Consider the following 22,528-nt stretch of genomic DNA (forward strand, 5'->3'; position numbering starts at 1 on the left):
TGTGGGTAATGGAGTAAGACAGGGCAGGTTTTTGTCTCCCTTCCTGTTCAATGTATATGGATGATCTCTCCACTAAACTAAGGGAATGTAAGACTGGATGTATGGTGGGGGAGAGCCTTATCAACCATTTGATCTATGCTGATGATTTAGTCATACTGTCCCCCTATAGTGCTGGTTTACAGCAATTACTTAAAATCTGCTTGGTGTATGGTATACAACATGATATCAAATTCAACCCTAAAAAGAGTGTTGTTATGATAGTGAAAACTAAGGAGGACCAGAAGCAAAAGTGTCCCTCCTTCTTGCTGTCTGACTGCGTTCTAGATGTGGTGAAGAGTGTGCGATATTTGGGTCAAAATATCACTGTAATGATGTTGATGTGCAGCGCCAGTGCTGCAAACTGTATGCACAGGCCAATATGCTGGCACAAAAGTTTTATATGTGTACAGACAATGTGAAAATAAGCCTGTTCAGAGCCTATTGTACTCCATTTTATACTGCACACCTATGGTGTAATTATAGCACAGAAAAAATAAAAATAAACTGCAGGTAGCATAATGATGCATTTAGGATCCTCCCAAGACAGACAAGTGCAAGCCATTTGTTTGTGACTACAAATGTCCCCACCTTCCATGTTCTGCTGAGGAACTTGATGTTTAAATGTATGTGTCGTTTATTAGAGTAAAAAAAAAAACAAGATAATCTATGTTGTTGGCCTTGTTTATTTTGTTATTGTATTCTTGTTGTTGTTTTGGATATGTGTAATATGGACCTTGAGTCTGAAATAAAGTCTTCATATATTTACCCTTGTTCTGTTTATTATTCTTATATACATTAAAAAAAAAATTAAATCAGACTCTCTGCCCACCTTCGTCTTGTCTGCTCCTGGGTCCTGTTGTGCCACCACACATTGTGACAATAGTATCACACACCGTACCTGGTATCTAGTGTGGTCGCAGATAGCTACTATATTATCGCATAAATATTGTTTGATGGATTTGTGAATGGTATCATGGATGAGTGCCTGAATTGATTACCTGGAAACACTCTGACTTTGTAAATACATGGTGAGCAATAAATATTCTAAGCATTGGCTGAAGTATATCAAAGCCCGGAAAGTGTTTGTTTGCTACAGTGACGAGCTACGCACTAACTAGTCTATCAACCAACATAGCAGCCCCTCAGTGGGTATTTTAGTTTTAGTTTGGAAAGTCACTACACTAGGAATTACATAATAAAATATAACAATGTTTTTTCCTTATAAAATATCTGAACATTGGAACCTCTTTCTGAGTTAGCTAGCATGAAGTATCAACAGATTCATTGCCAACTCTATTGTTCTAGCATTAAAATTGAGCTCACTAGAGCCTGTGAAAGATAATGTTGTAATGGTAATGTTGGCGGGCCAATATTCAAAAACATCGACAATTCACAAAACTCTAGGATGCAGAACATTGGACCCATTGCATCCAACACCCAATCATAGTAATTTAATGAGTAGAGTTTGATACCTTTTGCCAGAGACTTCTGCTCCATCATGGGGAGACAGTGTGAGGGAGCTTAGGTCCAATCTCTTTCTGAACAGGGCCCACATCATGGGCGTCATCCAGGCGAAGGAGGTGAAGGAGAGGAAGCCTGCATTGTCCATTGGATTGGACCTGGTCCGAGACATCCAACCTGAGAAAATCACTCATACGTCAGCCATTTAGAAGGAAGAGTATACAATATAAGAAGTCAAATGGTGAATTGAAATGGCTAATGACAACAACAGTAATAAACTAACCAATTTTTTTTTTCTGCTTCTAATTCAGTAAAATCACACCCTTATCCTGATGGACACTAATGCCTAATGACTCTAACTCATGTAAAGAGAGAAATTACCTGAACCTGTTTTTCAGCACTCCCCTACCTACTCAAGTGCTTGCATCCCATTTGTGGAGACTAATGAGCATTTAACATACACAAGTTGGTTCTGTGGAGGATTTCCTCTAGGGTATCTGTTCACACCTCCTCCTTCCCTTCCTCTTCCCTCACACCCAACCCTTTGTGTCACCTGTTCACCCCTCCCCACAACTCCCCTCCCCAGAAAGCGAGAGAATGATTGGGAAAGGTAAAAGCTTACACAATACAACCTCTGCATTTAGATTCCATAATCAAATCCCTAATGTTATTTATAGCAAACTATATGCAGCCTGATGCAGTCACAGGTAGTTTGATATTTCAGTGCATAATGTCAAGCAACAACATTAATATTGCATTTTTTTTTATCAGACAATGGACATGATGATGTGTTGTGTTTTTTTGTGTGGGGTTTTCAGATATTGATTGAGGACATGTGTTTTAGTCTATGGCGGATTCAAGGGAACCTATACCCTTCCTTTCTGGTTCAGTTCAAAGTCACAATTATGCATTGCCTGAGCATGCCATATTTGACTTCAAATTTGCTGGGTGACACAACACAGCTGAATTTGCTGACACAACACATTTAGCAAAGCACCCAATGTTAACATGTTAAGCTGTAGCCCTATTTTCAGAAATTTCGCCTAAAGGTACATGCCTAAGTAAATGGAAGATTGCTCCACTTCTACAAGGTCAATTTGCATGTTCTTGGTATCTAGGAACATCTAGGGACCTGGGGTATGTATTTCCAGTGTCAGAAATATTGTGTCTGTTACTAGGCTTGAGTAAATTGTAATGAAAAAAAGGAGAATATAAATTATGATTTATTTTTGCATCTGTGCCGGTGAATAACACCATGTTACAATTGTGCCATAACCGAGGGCGCTCACTGAGCTCATTCACCACCTTCTTGAGATCAAGTGTACAAAAAATCTAAGCAAATGAATAAAGGGAAGATGATTAAACAGAAGGATTTGTAGATACAGTAATAAATGATAATCCATTTTAATTATAAATTCATATTTGACCACGGCTGGGTGGCGCAGTGGACATTGCGCTCGTCACCAATGCAAGAGACACCAAGTTCAAATCCGGCTGTCGGCGTTGCCTCCGGCTTGGGCTGGCCGTCATACTGGCTCAATTGGCAGAGTCAGCGGGTGGAAGTCGATGGGTGGTCATCTGGATGTTGTGGACAGCGACTCCTACAGGTCGGTTGGGGGACACCTGCACAGCATAGACAGGAAATAGCGGGGGTAGTGTGAGCCTCCCACACGTTACACCTCGCCAATGAGAGTCCGCGCTGGCAGGTGAAAAGATGTGACAGGCTGCCTCCTCGTGTACCGGAGGGGACACGTGATGCAAGGCTTCTATCCTCCCTACGACCGACCTGTGGGGGGCATATGCGAGCAACGTTCAAGACAGGGGAGGGGAGAATTGGAAACAGTGAAATTGGGATGGGAGAAAAATAGAAAAATAAGGAGAAAAAGTGGATCAAAATTTTTTATAAATTCATATTTGACCTTGAACTTGACCTTATTATGGCCAAATCATACATCTATGGATTGGGAAACGGCTCCTCTTTCCAATAGCTGTATAAACAACTCTATCAGCTGAGTAACAATGTTCATCAAAGTGTTGCATGCTACAGTGTAGGTTAGTTTATTAGGACAAGTGCATGACAGTAAGGTTAGTTAGGGTTAGATTTGTATTTTATTTAAAAAAAATTAGATAATGGTTGAAGAAGTGCGTTTTTAGTCGACGGCGAAAGATTGGACGGGTTTCGGCTGTCCTAACTGGGGTGGGTAGTTCATTCCACCATTGTGGGGCAAAGACTGAGAATAGGCAACTTCTCTTTGATGACCCTCCCTACCCGGAGCTCTTTGACTGATAATACTATTTTATTTTCAATCCACAGTTTTACATTTTGTGTTTTATCACCTGTTAACATCAACACTATAGGATATCACTTGTAAATAGTTAATAGATCATTCACAATTTGTTATTAATGACTTGTTAAATGTTTGTTAATAGTTGGTTAATGCTTTAATTAACCTCTTAAGCCCGACGGGCCCAGTACAGGGCCGAGATTCATATCACGCCATAAATCTACCAATACAGAACGTATTAATTAATCATGTCATTAAAGGGAAATATATCCTTTACCTTGGTTGGTAAAGGTGTCTTAGGGGGAAATTCCACCTAAATAGACTTTAACACTTTGATCGCCATGGGTTAAATTCATAATTTACCATCCCTCGCCAGCTCTATTTGTCTATGGAGAAGTTATATTTCGTATTTGCATCGCGTCCCGCTCTGAGCCTTACGAGATACTTCTATCTCCTGTGATACTTAATGTATCTCCCACAAATAAAAAACACATGCACCCCACCTGTATGGGGCCCCGCCCCTTATGGTGGCCACCACCCATATAACCATGACTCTGGTCATGAAACACCCTTCCTCTGTTTTCGTCCCAGCGTATTGGATGCGTGCACCATACGAGTCTAGCGGAATGAAAAGATTAAGGAAGATTAATAATGTTGGAAGCTTACCGGAGGTTGCTGGCCCCTGGCATCTTCGACGCATGTTTTCGGCGACACGACGGGCCTGTGTTGATGTTCCTCGTTTGATGACTGCACATCGAGGTTCAGCTGTACAAGGCTGGCTGTCGGGCCAGCTTGTACTCAGGTAGGCCCTGTGTCTTCAGGCATGGGTATTAGTGTTAGTAATGCTGGTTTGTTTTGTTAACACAACCATGTTGTGTGTTGGCGCCGGGGGCAGGATGGTTTGGTGAACGTTCTCTGCAGGGAACGGTTTCCAAGCTGTCTTGGGCGTGCTGCTAAAACATCTGAAGCTATGCTACATGCTATCGCTACTGCCGCATGCTATTACTACTGCTAATTGCTATGCTGTTTTAATGTCTCCGCCGTGAGATGTTGTCACTCTCCCGCCTCTTGCCCGGTTCATCAATGAAGGTCAGTCGGTAGCTGTTGTGGGGTTTTTGAGTTCTATTTACCTTTTTCGGGTAAATGGGTTGACAACGGGGTAGGTCGTGGCTAGGTTCCTAGCCAGGTATTTTACCTTGTGTTCCGGCGGGGTTTGTTGAACGGTGTTCCCATCTGGGTTGGCGTCGGGTAGTGGGGCTATGGGTCCAGCCGACATGATAAACATGTTGCGTGTCTGTGCACAGGCAATTGTTGTCTTGGGTCCCACATTGCCTGGCGTTAGGCTGCAGTAGTATAGGGGCAGGGCCGCCTGGGAGAAATGTGAGGCCCTGTGCGTTTTTAGACGCGAGGCCCCCCATCTCCTGGGGCGGCCCTGTGTAGGGGGCTATTGTTTCGTTTTGTCACTCTGCTATGAGAAGGTCTGTCTTGCTACAGCTTTCTCTCCTCTCAAACCATTCATACTGACGGTCAATCGGTATACTGGGGGAGTAGTGCGGGGGGGGGCTTTGTTTACCTTTTTTGGTAAATGGGCTAAACTAGGGCTGGTGTTCTGTTGTGAATATTTTGAATGAAGACGGGTCTGGTCCGTCTCCCCTTAAACTTTATATGTATGGGTTTGCTCATTCTACAGTTTTTGTGGTTTAGCTCTTTTATTCATTTAACCCTTTCATGGTGCACACCACAGTGGAGGGTGCTGTTTGCAATCACCACTGGTGCTCCATGTTAACGTCAGTCCTTTGTTTTTGATATATTGAAACAATGCCCCGCCCGGCCGACACCATGGGTGGGTCGGCCTGGCGAGTGGCTGGTGGGCTGTTAAGGCTTGTACCGCCACGGTATGGAATTGGCAACGATTAGAACTGTGTTCGAATTGGTGTTTTTTTCTATTAAAAAAATGGTGTCTGGTGGAGGGGCCTTGAGGGCCAGCCGACGTCGACACATCGCGCGAGGTTGTTGACGTTATTAGCTTTGACCCAGCCGCAAGCTATAACCGCTCAGGGTTCCCCTCTCCGCAGGGGATTTTGGTCTTCTGCTGGAGCGCGGGCGGTATTGTCCTAGGCCCTACACCGCCTCACACCGCGCAGCCAGAAGAAGAGAGAGCACCGCCTCATCAGCGGCGATGACGGGGCCCTCGACAGGCGGCCATGTTTTTCCCCCGCCAGAGGTATCCTGGGCGTTGATTCGACAGGTGTCCACAAGGCCGACAGCCTTGGCGGCCGAGGGATCGGCCATGTAGGATGGGTTCGGCTTGAACAAACAAGCCGTCACCGTCCTGCCGCGAGCAGCCCGCTCTCCGATCACTCCCTTCCCCAACACCAGCGGAAGAAGTGGGCTCTGATTGTTTCCTTTGGCTGCGGGCCGCGTGCCTTCGTTGAAGCGCGGGCGGCCCCACTTTTCGCTTCTCATGGGGACAGGGGCTGACACCCAGTTGATGGCTGAGCCTGGGTCTGTCCGTGAGAATGTTGTGCTGTCAAGCGGCTCCCACACCTTGAACTGTGTTGGTTGAGCCTGGTGTTACGTCTGTCAACTTAAGTGTTGTCAGCAGGGGGGCTCGAAACCTTTCGCCAGGCCAGGTATCATGTTGGTGCCTCCCACTCCTGAAATATTGGCAAGTGGTCGCAGCTCACATGGTTTGGGGTGGTAGTAATATCACTGCAGGGCTACGGTGTGTAGGAACCCATGGGGGCCTTACACCTTGCATGTCCGGCTGCAGAACAACTCCTTCAGCATGTTCTGGAGGGGTGTTCAGTGGGTTTTTTTTTTTCATCGGAAGCCCCCCGTATCAGATCGGCCCTTTCTGTCGGGGTTCCCCCTTGGGTGCGATTGCCTCGTGGGTGTGTCAGGGTCAGGTGTTCCGACACGGAACGCGCTCCTCGCACGGTTCCGGGGTTGTCTACGCACAGCGGGGGGACCGGGCCAACTATCTACAGTTCCTGGCGGACCTGCGCCACGTGACGGCGGGTGCGTTGGGAGTGTCGTCACATATGACTACGGCAGTACCATATGTCGAGGTAGATGGAGAGAACGGTGAGGCGGGGACTTGTGTTTACACAACCCCACCCATTTTCAGGTTTGGTACAGACCCTGTTGTCGGGGTCTCCAGCAGGGACAGCTCTGGTCAACGAGATCCAATCTCTGTGGACGAAGCAAGCCATCGTCGTGGCGTTCTCCTCCCGGTGTTCTCAGCCCGAGAAGTCGGGAGGGAGGGGTGTAAGACCCAGGCTGGACCTGTCCCATGGGAAGGTTCAGCATTTTTTGGATCGTCTCCTACCTGTTGAACACTGTCAGGTGGGGGTCTGGTTCTCCTCCATAGACCTGTAGGATGCGTATGCGCATCCCCGATCTTCCATCCTAGGGCTTACCTACGCTTCCTTTGCAGGGTTAGCGTATGAGTACCAGAGGCTGCCGTTCGGTTTTCTCTGGCTCCCCGCATCTTCACCAAGTGCGTGGAGGCCGCACTGGGGCCTTTGCGTCGTCCGGGGTTACGGAGTGTTCTGCCCTGATGACGTTCTGGTCCTTCGCGGTCAAGGTGGATCGTCAGGTCTCATACCAGGCAGGTCTCTACCAGCCTGGGGTTGCTGTAGACTGGATGTAGAGTATTCCTCTTCCCAGTCAACGGTTGGAGGGCTATGGGCATCCATTTCAGAGCGTGTTACGGCGCTGTCTCACGTCGCGTTTTCACCGACGCCTCCCTCGCTGGTGATGCGTCGGGCCAACGCAGTAGGGGGCAGCTGGCAAACCATGCTGCCCGGTCTGCGCTACGTTCAATGTGTTGGTGTTGAAAGCAGTCCTTCTGGTCCACAAATGGTGTTGATCAGGACGGACGTTACGACGTCAGTGTCGTGTATCAACAGACAGGGAGGAGTACGCTCCCCCTGTCTGCACCAGGCGGCGGGCGGCTGGCTATGGGCGTCCTCCATCTGCGCGGCCTGAGGGCTCCCCACATCCCCGGCAGGGAGAATGTGGGTGCAGGTGTACTGTCGCGGGGCGGCCCTCATCCTGACGGGTGAGGATTGCGTCTGGACATGGCCAGGCGGGTCTGGGACCGATGCCGTGCCGCCTGGGATTCTTCCCCATACATCTGTTAGGTCAGTTGTTGGGACGGGTACGTTGAGGGGCGCAGGTTCTTGATCCTGATGGTGTTACCATCTGGAATGCGCATGCTCCCTCCACTGTCGCGCTTACGCGGGCAGATGACGTATGTTCCAAGTGTGGTGTAAGGTGGGGGGCCGGGACTCAGTCTCCTGCCCCCTGGATGCTGTCCTTAGTTACCTCCAGTCTCTCCTTGATAGACTGTCGGCTTCGACGGTGAGGGTATATGCAGCAGCTATATCCTCCTATCATGAGGGGTTTGAGGGGATGTCTTGTTCAGCCACCCTCTTGTGAAGCGTTTCCTGCTTGGCGCTCGACGCGTTAAGCCGGTGCAACGCTCCTTGGCTCCGACTTGGGATCTTCAATTGGTCCTCGGTCGGTTGTCCTTGGCCCCGTTTGAGCCGCTCGAGCGGGCGCCGTTGGGACAGCTGTCCTTCAGGACCGCGTTCCTTCTGGCTGTCACTTCCGCTAAACGCGTAGGTGAGCTCTGTGCTCTCTCGGTACGTCCAGAGTGCCTGTCTTTTCGGACCGATTGCGGTGTCACTCTGCGACCTGATCCTGCTTTCGTGCCTAAGAATATCCGGAGTTCCTTCCGCTCCCGGGATATTGTGGTTCAGGCGTTTCGTCCTCCTCCTCACACTAGTGAGTTAGATGCGGGCCTTCACCTGTCATGTCCAGTCCGTGCTTGGGGATTTACCTCAGCCGTACTCAGGATTTCAGGGTTACCGACCAGCTTTTTGTCTGTTACGGTGGGGCTCGTGCTGGTAAGGCACTGTCGGAGCAGCGCCTGTCCCATTGGTTGTGCGAGGGTGTTGCCCTCTGCTACACGTTGGCTGGGCAGGATCCCCCTGGGGGCGTCAGGGCGCACTCCACTCGTGGGGTGGCTGCCTCTGCCGCTCTCCTGGGTGGGGCCTCGGTGGAGGCCATCTGTGCTGCAGCTTCATGGTCCTCCCCGGGCTCCTTTGTAAGGTTTTACCTCATGGACATGACCGGGGGTTCTGTCTCCCAGGCGGTTCTGGGGTCTGTGGCCTTTCCTGCTTCCCGTCCTTTGGTCGGGTAGCAGGAGTGTGTGGGTATGGGCCACAGTGTGTTGAGTCACACGTGGTTCCGCCTGTACGGTGTGTTCAAGGGGTTCTAGCTCCCTCTTGTTCGCATTCAGGTGGAGTTGACTGCGCCCCCCCTTCGTTAGGAAGGATGGGGTGACAGGGCTCCCCGCACCCCTTGATGTGGGCTTACGGGTCCTCAGGGGGTACATCTGTCGGGTCTCGCGCCCGCTCTTCCCCATTATCTCGTAAGGCTCAGAGCGGGACGCGATGCAAATACGAAATATAACGATAGGTTATGTAGATAACCTAGTTATATTAGTATTGGCTGAGCGTCCCGCTCTGCGCGCCCTGAGTTCCCTTTTGAGGGATCTTTTCCTGGGACGGGTTTTTGGCGAGGAAGGGTGTTTCATGACCAGAGTCATGGTTATATGGGTGGTGGCCACCATAAGGGGCGGGGCCCCATACAGGTGGGGTGCATGTGTTTTTTATTCGTGGGAGATACATTAAGTATCACAGGAGATAGAAGTATCTCGTAAGGCTCAGAGCGGGACGCTCAGCCAATACTAATATAACTAGGTTATCTACATAACCTATCGTTCCCCTTCTTTGCAGGGCTATAACTTTTTCAATTCTATTGCTACATTGCCATTATTATGGCCCATTCAATGTCCTATATGTATTGTTCAGGGTGTAGCAACGTTAAACCTTTTCATTCACATATTCATACTAAAATATGGTCTAAAGTATAAGTATGTTTTTATCGTTTTCTGCAGCTTTCTTCAGAACGTGATTTATAGCCCTAAATGCATTATATTGATGATCAGATACAGTTTGGTAGGAATCTGTGCGAGATGAAAAATTTCAACTGGACGTACTTCTAGAATGATCTACGTATGATCTGATGATGACCGGATGGGCGGGGGATCGTTTATAATTCCGTGGGCAGCGTTAGATGATTCATCCAGAGTGGGTCATAATGTTCATCATAGCAGTTTATATGGAATACGTTCGAAAATAACGCTGAATCTTACCGTATGTTCCTCGCGCCGTTGGACGATCAGCGTGGAGTAGACCGTTTTCGATTATGGGATGTTGATCCTGATGAACCATTTCCAGGTTGTATAATACTATATACGTCCAAATAACGTTGTTTATTGAGTTAGGGCGAGCGATTGATCATCCAGTGTGTTGAGATGGAGTCCGGCTACCGATCGCGAGTGCCCGGAGCACATATGGATGAGCACTTCCTGTTTGGCGCGCCCCTCCCTCTTGGCCGATCTGCCGATCGGCCACCAGATGGCGCTCTCGAACCGTTAGACAGTTGAGTGGAGCTCACCAGTACATCTCAGGGCTCCGGAAAGGAAATATGATTTCGATGACAGATTTTTGAAATATTGACATCAAAGACGAGTTACGGCGTCTTCGGCAGAATGAGCATGGCTAGGAATGACGTCTTAACTCGTCATCGGCGATCATAGTGTTAAGGTTATTATTCTGCAAAAGTTAAGCATTTCCCAAGATTATTCCCTGAGTTTGGAGTTCTCAAGGTCAAGAAATGTTTTTGCACCCATGATGCCTTGCAAACATTGCATGCCTGAGATTAATGAAATAATTTTGTTTAAAAGTCACATTGCTGTACCTATATTAGACATCTAGGATGGGGGGGGGGACGTAGATTTATTTAATTTATTTATTTTATCGTTATTTAACCAGGCAAATCAAGTAAGAACAAATTCTTATTTACAATGACAGCCTGGCAATGATGTTTAATATAGATGCAAAACATTTATTTGAAATTCGGTAATGACATAATTGTTACGGTTGCGCTTTGGTGGCATGATGAAATGGAACCCAATAACAGATATAAGCACACGGAGAACTTGGAGAAAGCAGGCAGGAATCGGCGGTGGGATAACAAAAAGCTTTACTCGCAAGCATTGGCAACAAAGGATAACGTGAAACACAAAAACATGAACCAACACAAGGGTAACATCAAACTGACTCAGCAAGTGAATGCTTGGCCCACAACACCTAAATACAAACACTAATTAGAGACAGAGGGTGATTGCTAACAAGACACAGGTGTGGTAGACAGAACTAACAGAAGACATAACACACAGGGGAATAACTATAGTGAATGTACAAACAGAGACATACAAGACTAAAACACATTTACAAAACACAAACAGTAGGGACACAAGTCTAACACAGTGGAAATAATACAGACAACAAAGACAATGAATAAACAACACATAAGTGGAGGCAAATAATGTTCAACAAGTGAGTGAGCTGATCCCAGATCTGCCACATCTGGATCAGCCCACCTGGTGGCAGTGTTGTAGTGTGCAGTGGTGAATTGTTATTGAAAGGAGTTCTGAAGGGGAGTTGTGAAGGTCCAGCAGGACCGGGGGAAGCGTTACAATAATAGTGCAATAGAACACATCATTCAAAATAACAGGAACAGAATATCTTTGGAATTTTTAAGGAAATTGGTATCTTTGACCAGATAACAACCGGAACCTGAAATTCATTCTTCTCAGTGGAATTTCCTCTGAGGGGTCAGTGACTGGTAAAGTTGTGTTTAACAGGTTGGCAGCAGACAATACATTTACGTTTGTTCATCCCTGTAGGGCAACCTTCTGGGAATTTGGGGCAGTGTCGGTTCTGGGAAGGCCTCTGAAGTATTTTAGAACAGGTTGATTTTCAATAATATATTGTTATTATCTCTAGCTGAAATCGTCAAAAGCCTAGAGCCTAGTCAGAAAGTGCTCAGCAACACCCTGAGCAGCTCAGAGTGAGTGGAACTGAGCAACCCATTGAGTGTGCATGCTGCCTGGCTGACATTTTTGCTCTACTGAACACACTTCCTAGTTATAGAAGATCCGATCACGTTAGTGTGTGTGTGTGTGTGTGTGTGTGTGTGTGTGTGTGTGTGTGTGTGTGTGTGTGTGTGTGTGTGTGTGTGTGTGTGTGTGTGTGTGTGTGTGTGTGTGTGTGTGTGTGTGTGTGTGTGTGTGTGTGTGTGTGTGTGTGTGTGTGCAGGGGTGTAGCTCCAGATTCTGGGCCCCATGAAAGAATGTATTTGTAGGCCCCCAATGAATGCGAGGCCGCGTAAGCGGATTTTTTTTTGGACATTTTCTATTGATGAAAACGCATAATATAGTTTTTACCTATACATTCGGATCAGCAGTTCAGTTCCTGCACTGTTGGTGGGTGAGCCTAGTAAAGGATGTCGCATTGCGTTCATCTTCAATGAATGGACCAATGCAATAGTCTACCAAAGCCCCCCCTCTCTCTCTAGAAATCTCACACACACACACACACACACACACACACACACACACACACACACACACACACACACACACACACACACACACACACACACACACACACACACACGCACGCACGCACGCACGCACGCACGCACGCACGCACGCACGCACGCACGCACGCACACACACACACACACACACACACACACACACACACACAAAAAATGTGGGCCCCCCCCCAGTGCTGGGCCCTTGGAATCATCCTAAGCTACCCCCCCCCCCAGCTACGCCCCTGTGTGTGTGTGTGTGTGTGTGTGTGTGTGTGTGTGTGTGTGTGTGTGTGTGTGTGTGTGTGTGTGTGTGTGTGTGTGTGTGTGTGTGTGTGTGTGTGTGTGTGTGTGTGTGTGTGTGTGTGTGTGTGTGTGTGTGTGTGTGTGCGTGCGTGCGTGCGTGCGTGCGTGTGTAGCTGGTGAGTGACTAGATAAGAAGGGAAGATAGCAGGATGTCCTTGTTTGAGTAGACGGCTCTGGCCAGGCTTCTGACGTAGCTGAACAAAGAATTACAGTAGTCAATTCATGAAGAAATAAAAACATGAATAGCCTGTTCAAGACAGTGATATGTTATATTGGGCCGCAATTTAGCAATATTTATAAGTTGGAAAAAACAAGACCGGGTAAGTGACTTTAAGTACTCGTTAACATTTTTAAACTGATCAAAGATGACCCCCAGATTTCTTGAGCTTGGCTTCAGGTAAGCTGCTAGTGGACCAAGTGCATGTTACAACATCAGCTTTTTTTAGTGCCAGGCCCGAAGTACAGTAACTCTGTTTTTCCACTATTCAGCTGTAAGAAATTATTATCCATCCAGGTTTTGATCTTGAAAAAATCAACAAGAGCTGACAGCATACCTTACATCCTCTGACACAGGTCTTCTAACTGTTCCACAGGCTAGAACACACAGACATAGAGAAGCAGCTTTTAGCTCCTATGGTTCTAGTCTTTGGAACAGCCTGTCGGAGGATCTACAGTTTTTTTTGCATTGCTTTTATGTATTCCTATTTTCCTTTACTTATTATTATTATTTGTTTGTTTCTTGCCTTTTTTATTATTTTAATTGTTCTTTGCAATACGTTTCTGTGAAGCACTTTGAGTTGCTCTTACTGTATGAAATGTACTATACAAATAAAGTTTGACTGATTGATTGATTGATTGATTGATTGATTGATTGATTGATTGATTGATTGATTGATTGATTGATTGATTGATTGATTGATTGATTGATTGAACTTTCTCTGAATAGAAAAGGAAGTCAGTATGTGCAACACAGAAATTATTTAGTTGTGTTCTGAAAACACATTTCAGTGAGCTAGCATCACAAAGGTGTTTATAATAAGAAGGGTCTGGCCATTTAAAAAAAGTGCCATCTGTGTCAAAGAATTAGATTAACATTTCTGTTAACTATTAACTATTCTGTTTACTACATTAACTATTAAAAATATATTTGGAGGGCAGTTTGACATAATCACAACGTGTTTAAGCTAACCTATAGCAGCACATCACTTGGGTAAACAATAGTATTATGCGCATAATTACTTCAGTTTCATCGCCATATGGAAGAATGACCAGGTCAAGTGTCAAGCTACAATAATTCTGGTGATAGATGAGAAGGACCTGAAATAAATGTTCATCACAATTGTACTTGTTTCAGCATAATTGTACTATAGTTTTAATGCATTTCTTGATGCAGGAAACTGTATTTAATTTTAATTAATCTCCAGCATTGATCATTGAACATGTTACACCTTTTGAACGCACAAGGGCAATACTACACCAGTTAACTGCTCTGCCTCACCTGCCGAAGGGCCGGTGTGTGTTTGTGTTTTCACAGAGAGAGGGGAAGGGGGAAAACAGTTTTGCAACAATGTTAGTTTTGCAACAATGCTGTAAATTGTGTTACTAATTGCTTATTTTTAGCCCTGCTAGCGAGAGGTATAAAAGGTGCTCTAGGGTTGGTATTCAGCCCCGCTAGCAAGGCGCTCTAGGGATGGTAATTACCATTATCATAGTGTGGGCTGCTCTAGGTCAACCACTCTGGTCCTAGCTAGAACTTTAGCGACTGACATTGCCATCCCTACAGCCCCTTGCCTTGCTAGCTCTCGCTAGTAGGGCTAAAAATAAGTAGGCATAGGGTGGGTTGCACCAAGGATTATCTTTTAAACTGGATTAAATTGTGGTTCATCATTTAATTCTTAAAGACGTCTTTCTTATATCTGCGGCGCTAACAGAAATAAAAACAACCCAGGCCTATGTTAAAGTGCAGATTGGCTTAGAGGACGCTAATGTCTTGTATGAACTACCAGTAATATAAATCGTATTAACAACAAAAATGTGTTCCATCTTCATGTCAGATGATTTTCAAAAAGGTGCATGAGTCTATGCAAAAAAAGAACAAGCAAAGATACTGCTGAGAGTTCAGAACGTTGAAAATGTTTCACTCCATAGATTAATCTAGATAAAAAAAAATGTAATGCTTTAAATCATTTAAATGAATCTCCAAAGTTAAAGCATTAACTTTGACAGCCCTAAAATATACTAATTAAAATTGTTGGACCTGCGAGATTTGTACTTTGTACTTTGTAGGTCTGCATTTTAAATGTAAGGAGTAAAAAGTATGTTTTTTTTCTCTGAAATGTAATTGAGTAAAAGTACAAGTATACAAACCTAATAATACGCGAGTAAGTACAAATCCCCAAAAACAGTACTTAAGTATTGTAACAAAGTACAATTACTCAAGTACTTTACACCCCTGAATGTGAGCCACCAGGACTACTTCCATTAACTGCTCTACCACAACGCATGGAAGTGATATTATTAGGTAGCATTTGAAGCCGTTGTTGCCCTCTTGTGTTCAAATGACTTTCTGCACCCAAGTACTGGCTGATCAGCTCCATAGTAGTCTATGCAAGATATTGCAAGCATACACACACACACACACACACACACACACACACACACACACACACACACACACACACACACACACACACACACACACACAGCTGACCAAAAATATTACTTCTCGCTTACCGGCCATCCTCTGGTGGACATAACAACACAGTCAACTTCCTTGAAGTGTCATGCTTCAGGGTCATACAGTCAGAGAAAGGTGATACAGCCCTGATTCTGGTGATACAAAATTATGCAGGAAGTCTACCATCCAAATCCATTACAGAAGAATCACAAGTATTTCATGTGAAAACAATATATGTTTACATGTTAACCCATTCATTCCCATTGTGTTTTTGGGACACTTCATGTGTGATTGAATTGATTTCAAATCAAATTGAGGTCCCTTGTGATTCACACACATTAAAGCTCTACACATTGGACCTCATTCACTAACATTTTCGTAAGTGCGTTAGTGAATGAGGACCATTGTGCCTGAGGTAGTGACATTCTGTGACATATATTCAAAAGCTGCTGTGTTATCATACTTACTTTTAGTTATACTGTGGTGCTTACACAGCATGAGTCAGTGCTGGTAACCAATTACATAGTAGGCCACCTTGGGGGATCTTCTCATTTAACGACGCCTTGGTAATGTGTAACTTTTTAGATCAACAGATTGGCTTGTTAGTGTTGCGAGTTTGCGCTTTCCCTTTCTCTGTTTTTGAGATTAGCCTTAGTTAGACTAAGAGACTTCACAAAATATCTAAGTGATAGATATGAGTTTAATATGAAATGATGGTACAAAATATAGCATGAATGTATCATAGCAGAAAGAATAATGATCAATCTTTGGCGCAGGCCCCATTGGAGCACATGAGCAAACCCTGCCATGTAGTTACCCTACAGCTAACTCTGCCCCACATTAGTCATGATGAGTTGACAAATGATCCTAGATAGATCATGACTTGAATGGAAAACAAGATTTTGAGTTATGAATTGTGATAGAGAATGGAGTTCCCCCACAAATTAGCAGGATAGGAGAGCAAGTGAGATGGGAAGATTAAGTGGATTGGCAATCTTACACAACCCATTAACCTGTGGTTATAGGAGCCACTGCAACCAGCAGCTCGCAGGATAAATCAGATATCGGTCCAATGGTATCACTAGAATGAAGCCCATGGAAGGGTCAGACAAATTAGGATATAACTAAGGATAACAATTGTTGATTGATAGTGTAAACGAGTCAGTCGCAGTCACTGTGACCTGTGTTAGTTGGAGGTATAATAACATTCCCTGCGGATATTGGAGCCACTGCGACCAGTTGCTCACAGGAATGATGCCTACTGTAGTTAGAGAAAGCAGAAGTATTATAATATGACATTAAGTATCCTGCCATTATGGAGTCACTGCAAACTGTAGCTTACAGGAATGATGCTGTAGGGTTAAGGAGGAGGTAGGAGTATAGTATTAGGTCTCCTGCCATTATAGAATCACTGTGACCAGTAATTCATAGGAGACTAAATCATATTTCCTGCAGATATTTAATTGGAGCCTCTGCAACCAGTAGCTCACATGAATGACGAGGGTTAAATGTAGTAGTATGATATAGAATTAGGTCTCATGCCATTATGGAATCCCTGCGACCAGCAACTCGTTGGAGAAGAAATAAAATGTTCTGCCAATATATACAACTGTAAAGAAGGGACTGTTACACATTTCTGTGGATGAGCTGTTCCAGCTTGCAGTCGACATCCCAGGGACACCTGACCAAGACCCAGCTAAGTTGAACAAACTTGATGAAGAGGGCTGTATTGATTATGTGTGTTCATACATGGACAGTACTGTTTGTGGAGGGCATGTTGTCCTCGACCTCTAACTTCTCATGTGACTTTTTCTAAAATATATGGTTGTAGAGATGATTAACAAACATGATCAGGATGAATTTCATACAGAGATACTGGCAGGTGTTACTTTGTCAGATGTCTTAGGAAATTGCATCTGTTTATAGGTCTGAGACCTGTAACACAAATCCGCTTTTGGCTTTCTGCCATACGTGTTTTATCTGGGTCAAGAGTGACAGTGTTGACCCGGTTATCTCATTCCCAGGGCTTTGGCATCATTTTGTTTCCCCTTCCATCCCCTGCCATTAGACTGTCTCCCCCCGTGTTTGTGCCTTCCCCATACCCATTTCCCATTTGTTGTGTTAACTTAGGTAAGTAATGTAGGTAAGTGTGTGTTTCCCTTTTCCTCGTTGCCTGGTTGCACGGCCCCTGCGGTGGTCCGCTAGGGTGAACAGGGATACCTCTGTGACTGTAGCAGCACTACCCTGTACCCCGTTTCTAATCAATTACAAAGCAGAGCTTCACTCATGCCATTGAACATCTTTTGAGTGCATGTTTAGCCTGTTGCCCACAAAAAAAAAACAGAGTGTGTGTAAAACTCTATTGTATGGCTCATAAAGCAAGCGTGATATATAATCAACTTTAATCATAGATGTAGAATCCACACGTGTGGACGGTGCTGGGCACCTATATTCCATATAGTCCAGTCTTAGCTGCTTTACACTGGCTTCCTGTAACATTTAGAATTGACTTTAAGGTCCTTCTCCTTACATACAAAGCTCTAAATGGACAGGGACCTAGCTACATCGCCAACACTCTAATAAATTACACACCAGCAAGAACACTGCGATCATCAGCTGCTGGACTACTAGAGACTCCCAGAAGCAGTCAAAAGAGGATCGGTAATGCAGCCTTTATCAACTATGCCCCAAAACTATGGAACAAACTACCCCAAAACATCAGGGAAGCCAACTCGCTAGACATCTTTAAAAAACAGCTTAAAACCTATCTCTTTGCTCAGGCATTTCACTGATAGATATCTGCTACCACCTAGTGGCAAGAGGAAACATCAGGGATATCCTGACACAACTTGTATTTACCTGCACTATTCTTACCCTGCCTACTCTTATACACTGCCTATCAAATTCATGTGTCGGTTATTGCACTTTTTACTTCTTACTGATGACTATTTTTATACTGAATCATTTTAAACTATTTTTATTATTTGCTAGATCCAAATGTGAAACACTGTGATTATTTGTATTACTGAATAGAGAGCCTATTAGGATGCTAGATCCTAATGTGAAACACTGTGATTTGCCATACCTTGCTATGCTCGCTCATGCCTGTATTTTTTATGTCCGTTCTATTTTATAATTTCTTGACTATTTTTAAACTGAATCATTTTAAACTATTTTTACTATTTGTGTTACTGAAAACTGTAAGCGGAGAGCCTATTGGGATGCTAGATCCTAATGTGAAGCACTGTGATTCTACCTGTCTATCTTTTTATGCTAGCTTATGCCTGTATTTTTTACTGTTGTGAAGCACTTTGAACTGCAACCTCTGTATGAAAAGTGCTATACAAATAAAGTTATTATTATTATATTATTGTGTATAGGAGCAGATTTTCTACCTTGTGTACTCCCCCCCCCCCCCCCCCCCCCAAACATTGTAATGAAATATAATTTTCCAAATAATGATTCATACCTTCATCTCTTGTGTGTTGTATTGTTTTTGTTTTGGGAACCCATGGAAAACTTGTCCAGGTTGATTTCAATTTAAATATATATATTCTTGACTTATAATAAACTGGCCTTATCCTTTGTTTAAATGTGATGTGCTTTTGTTGTGTCCACTGAGGTTTGTCAGGCGCAATACATCTTCAACAAACTACCCCTTTGCCCCATCATAAAACCTCACACACACCAGCAACTGAGCATTCTCAGTGGTGTCAGTGGACTCACCCAATTTTTTTGTATTCTATCACAAAGCTGTTTAATCAAATCACCAGCTAGTATTTCAGTTATTCTGGTTGCTATGCTATCTGAGGGGGATTTGCTTTTCTTTGCCTTCAAACATGGTCTCCATCACTTCAGTCATACATTATTTTATTATTTCTGCATCAGAGAATGGCTTCTTGTGTTTAGCCAACACCATGCCACTGAGTGAGGACTTGGTTGCTTTTTCTCGTTGTGACATAGATTAACAATAATTCAGCTTGCAGCTGATGATTTCATTCCATTTATTTTTGTGATTCTAACGCTATAAATAACAGTGTTTTGTTTTGTAGTGGCTTTTCAAATTGCCACTCTCTTCACAAGAGCTACCGGTTCTTGGCATATTAGGCACATTGGTTTGGAGGGAGGATGAATGCATATTTTTCAGTCCATTCGCCTTTGAATTGCCGATTTTCACTGTTGACTTTTCTTTTACTGGCCAAAGTGGCCATCTTTGAACATGCCATATTTTTCTACTGCCTGCTGGCGAAACGAGGTTACTAGCTACAGTACCTGCAGATGAAATTACCTGTAGATGCGCTGTCAACTCTCACTCTGACTCGGAACCGTTGAAAGAGACGACACGCATTCTGCGAAGACCCGCCCTACTCTGCCTCTGATTCGCAGACTGTGGGTGGGGGGGGTAGATGGGAGGCCGAAGGTCTCTAGAGGCTTCCGTTAATGAAATGATTGATCTGGTTAAACAGAGTATATGTTATTGTAATATGAACTACATAATATACTATAATAACACATTTCCGTTTGTTGGCAACGGTTTTTGGGTCATATCTTTATGAAATTAATGTGTTGATAAGATAAAAACTACCTACGTTTGTGAAAAGGGGCGTTGCTGCGGAACCAATCAAAACGCGTTACAACGTCAGGTGACTTGATTTCTCCCAATGACATTCTTCAAGCCCTGGAACCAGGAAGTAAATATTGCTACTCGTCTGTTCACAACACTGGATAGCTCTGCATTCGGTAAGCTCTCAATTCATTACTATTACTATTGAAATGCATTTTTACTTAACTTTACAGCATTATTCAAACGTGATAGGAAGTTATGAGTCATCAGCAGTTTATATGTAGTCCGTTTTGACGTCCGATTACACATTGGAAAATGTTGTAGCCAGCTCACAAAGACTAACGTTACTAACGTTAGCATTTTAACTTTCTCAGATAGCAATCTAACATTACGATAGTGTAAATCAAACAACTCTAACCCAATACTAATAATAGTAACTTGTTTCACATTCTTGCTGTGTGTTACACTATGGTAATAGCGGTCTTTGTTGTTGCCTGTGACGTTAGAAATTTGACGTCACAACCGTTACATATGTACAAAATATACTGTCTCATAAATATACTCTTCCAATATATAAATATACATATAAATATATTGTTTTAGATGCTGTTGTCACTATGAATTACAAATGGGGGGCCCTGATGTAAACAAGACAAACGTCTTTCTCTGGTCTGCATCCCCTTAACAATTGTGTGTATTGAGCTGTACTGTACTGTACCCATTCTGCAATCTGTTAATAACGTTTTCAATCAATCAATCAATCAACATTTATAACACAATAACAAGTGTGAAAATAACATGTTATTTATTTTAACAGTAACATGTATTACAAAAACATATTCCCTGTTGTCCCAAATTACTGCTCCTTAATGATGATGATTCTTTAGCTTGGCAGGAAGTACTGCTGAGAAAGAAAATTGGCACTTTGATGGCAAGCTCCACATTCTCTGCCCTTTAATCACTGGAAACAGTTATTAGCTGATGTTGTAACAATGGAGCTTTCTACAGCTAGATTAAATGGTGCAAACTATCAAACAATAGATAGCTGGAACCAACAATGTGCATTGTATGCCTGTAACTGTGCCTATCTTCCAAAAATGAAATAGAATATATGAAAAAAAGAAGAAAAAAACTCCAGTGAAAACTTAGGATACAGTGTTCTGACAGTCCAAACACAGACACATGTCTGTACATGGTAGGTTGTTTGATTTGCATGTGCATCGCCCCTTCATGCATTGTGTTTTTTTGCAGGAGCAGTATACAAGTTCCAGGATTGCGACTGGGGCTGGAGGAAGTGACATCCAGTCAACCTCGAAGAAATCTCCCTCTATCTTCCATCCATGGCTCATTGGTGGAGGTATGTCTGGCTGGCTCTGCAGGGACCTCCGGTATATGGCTGCCTGGTAGTTAGCCTGCTGAGTGTGTTTACGCAGGGAGTCCTGATTTGGTGGCAGACTGCGGTCAGTGCACTTCCCACTCTTGAACAGTTGACTTCTTGCATAATTGACATCACTGCAGCCTTTCTGGTCATAGAGGTCACAGGTAAATGTCTCTGTGCCTTGATACAGCTCCTCTGGCAGTTCGAAAGCTGCTCCCAATGTTCTGAACGTTGCACAATTCTCCACCCAGTCACACCCAGTCACAAGTGTGAAAATAACATGTTATTTATTTGAACAGTCAGAAAAAATAAATAACGCACATCCTCCGTTTGTTGGTGCTGAGCCAAACTGTAAAAACAGTAATACATAAGAACAAAGCGGGGCTCGCAACTCACTTGTAGTTCCAAGGTGATTTTAATAAACAAAAAAGGCAGTAGATGCAACGTTTCGACCTTACCGGTCTTCCTCAAGCATGCCATTGACTGTCCCTTTGAACCTAAACATCTTCTCTTCTGCACTTCTTCACTCAGCTCCAGTGGGCAGGATGGGAAGGCAGAGGAAGAGGGTGGTGACCGGTGAAGCTGCTCCCCTCCAGAGGAAAGAGGAGAATCCTGCTGCCTTGCACCGCAAGGAGAAAAAGAAGAAGGTTGACCTGGGCAAAGTGTTCATCAACATCTCCATCGGCCTGTGCATCTTCAGCCTCGTCTGGTTCTTCTATGCCCTCTACATGCGCTCTGCCCTAGCTAAACAGGTGGTGACAATCCACCCCTCACCTCCTGTGCTTGATGCCAACAGCTGCACCATGTCTGGGAAAATGTATGCCGCAATTCATATCTTACAAGAGATGCATTGATGTATGTGCAGGCTATTCTGCCTCCGTCTGATCAGTATGTAAAAATCACAAAGTTGGGGATATGGATGGGAATATATTTCACTGATTAAAAGAAAAACCAAAAAAAGAAGCAAAACTCATTCTGTCTCTAGTATTATTTGTTCACGCCAACTGTTTTGGAGATGAGGGTGGAAGGGAAGAAAAACAAAAAATGGTAAAGAGCATGAATAGTTTGGTTTCCATTATTGTTGATTAATCATCAATTGTAATGCACAATCTTTACATCTCTTACTTAATTTCTCCATTCAATCCCCAAGTTCCTCCTTTCTGTAGTGTTCGCTGTCTTTCTCAATACCTTTTTTGTTTGTTCATGGTCCAAGTGGATGTAAGAATATTACAATATCACGATGCTGGAAAAAAGTTGGAGCAGCGTGAGGCTGAAGTTGCATTTTCTTTTTCTCAATT

General features: G+C 44.1%; 2 protein-coding genes across 2 annotated transcripts in view; one reads left to right on the forward strand and one right to left on the reverse strand.

The window, feature by feature from the left end:
• The window catches only part of LOC311246825 (ATP-binding cassette sub-family C member 12-like), a gene marked incomplete at both ends in the record, with an annotated part of 128,365 nt that extends 106,630 nt beyond the window's left edge, over nucleotides 1-21,735 (reverse strand). The window contains 2 exons of the mRNA XM_084337071.1: nucleotides 1,512-1,658; nucleotides 21,689-21,735. Of these exons, the coding sequence (XP_084193197.1) occupies nucleotides 1,512-1,658; nucleotides 21,689-21,735 (194 nt within the window). The remainder of the gene's footprint in view (nucleotides 1-1,511; nucleotides 1,659-21,688) is intronic.
• A 40-nt stretch (nucleotides 21,736-21,775) lies between these two features.
• LOC311246826 (ATP-binding cassette sub-family C member 12-like) overlaps nucleotides 21,776-22,528 on the forward strand; it is a gene marked incomplete at both ends in the record, with an annotated part of 156,847 nt that continues 156,094 nt past the window's right edge. Inside the window, one exon of the mRNA XM_084337072.1 lies at nucleotides 21,776-21,877. Within this exon, the coding sequence (XP_084193198.1) occupies nucleotides 21,776-21,877 (102 nt within the window). The remainder of the gene's footprint in view (nucleotides 21,878-22,528) is intronic.

The sequence above is a fragment of the Notolepis coatsorum genome (assembly GCF_963971535.1).
Source record: "Notolepis coatsorum genome assembly, chromosome: 20".
Taxonomy (NCBI): domain Eukaryota; kingdom Metazoa; phylum Chordata; class Actinopteri; order Aulopiformes; family Paralepididae; genus Notolepis; species Notolepis coatsorum.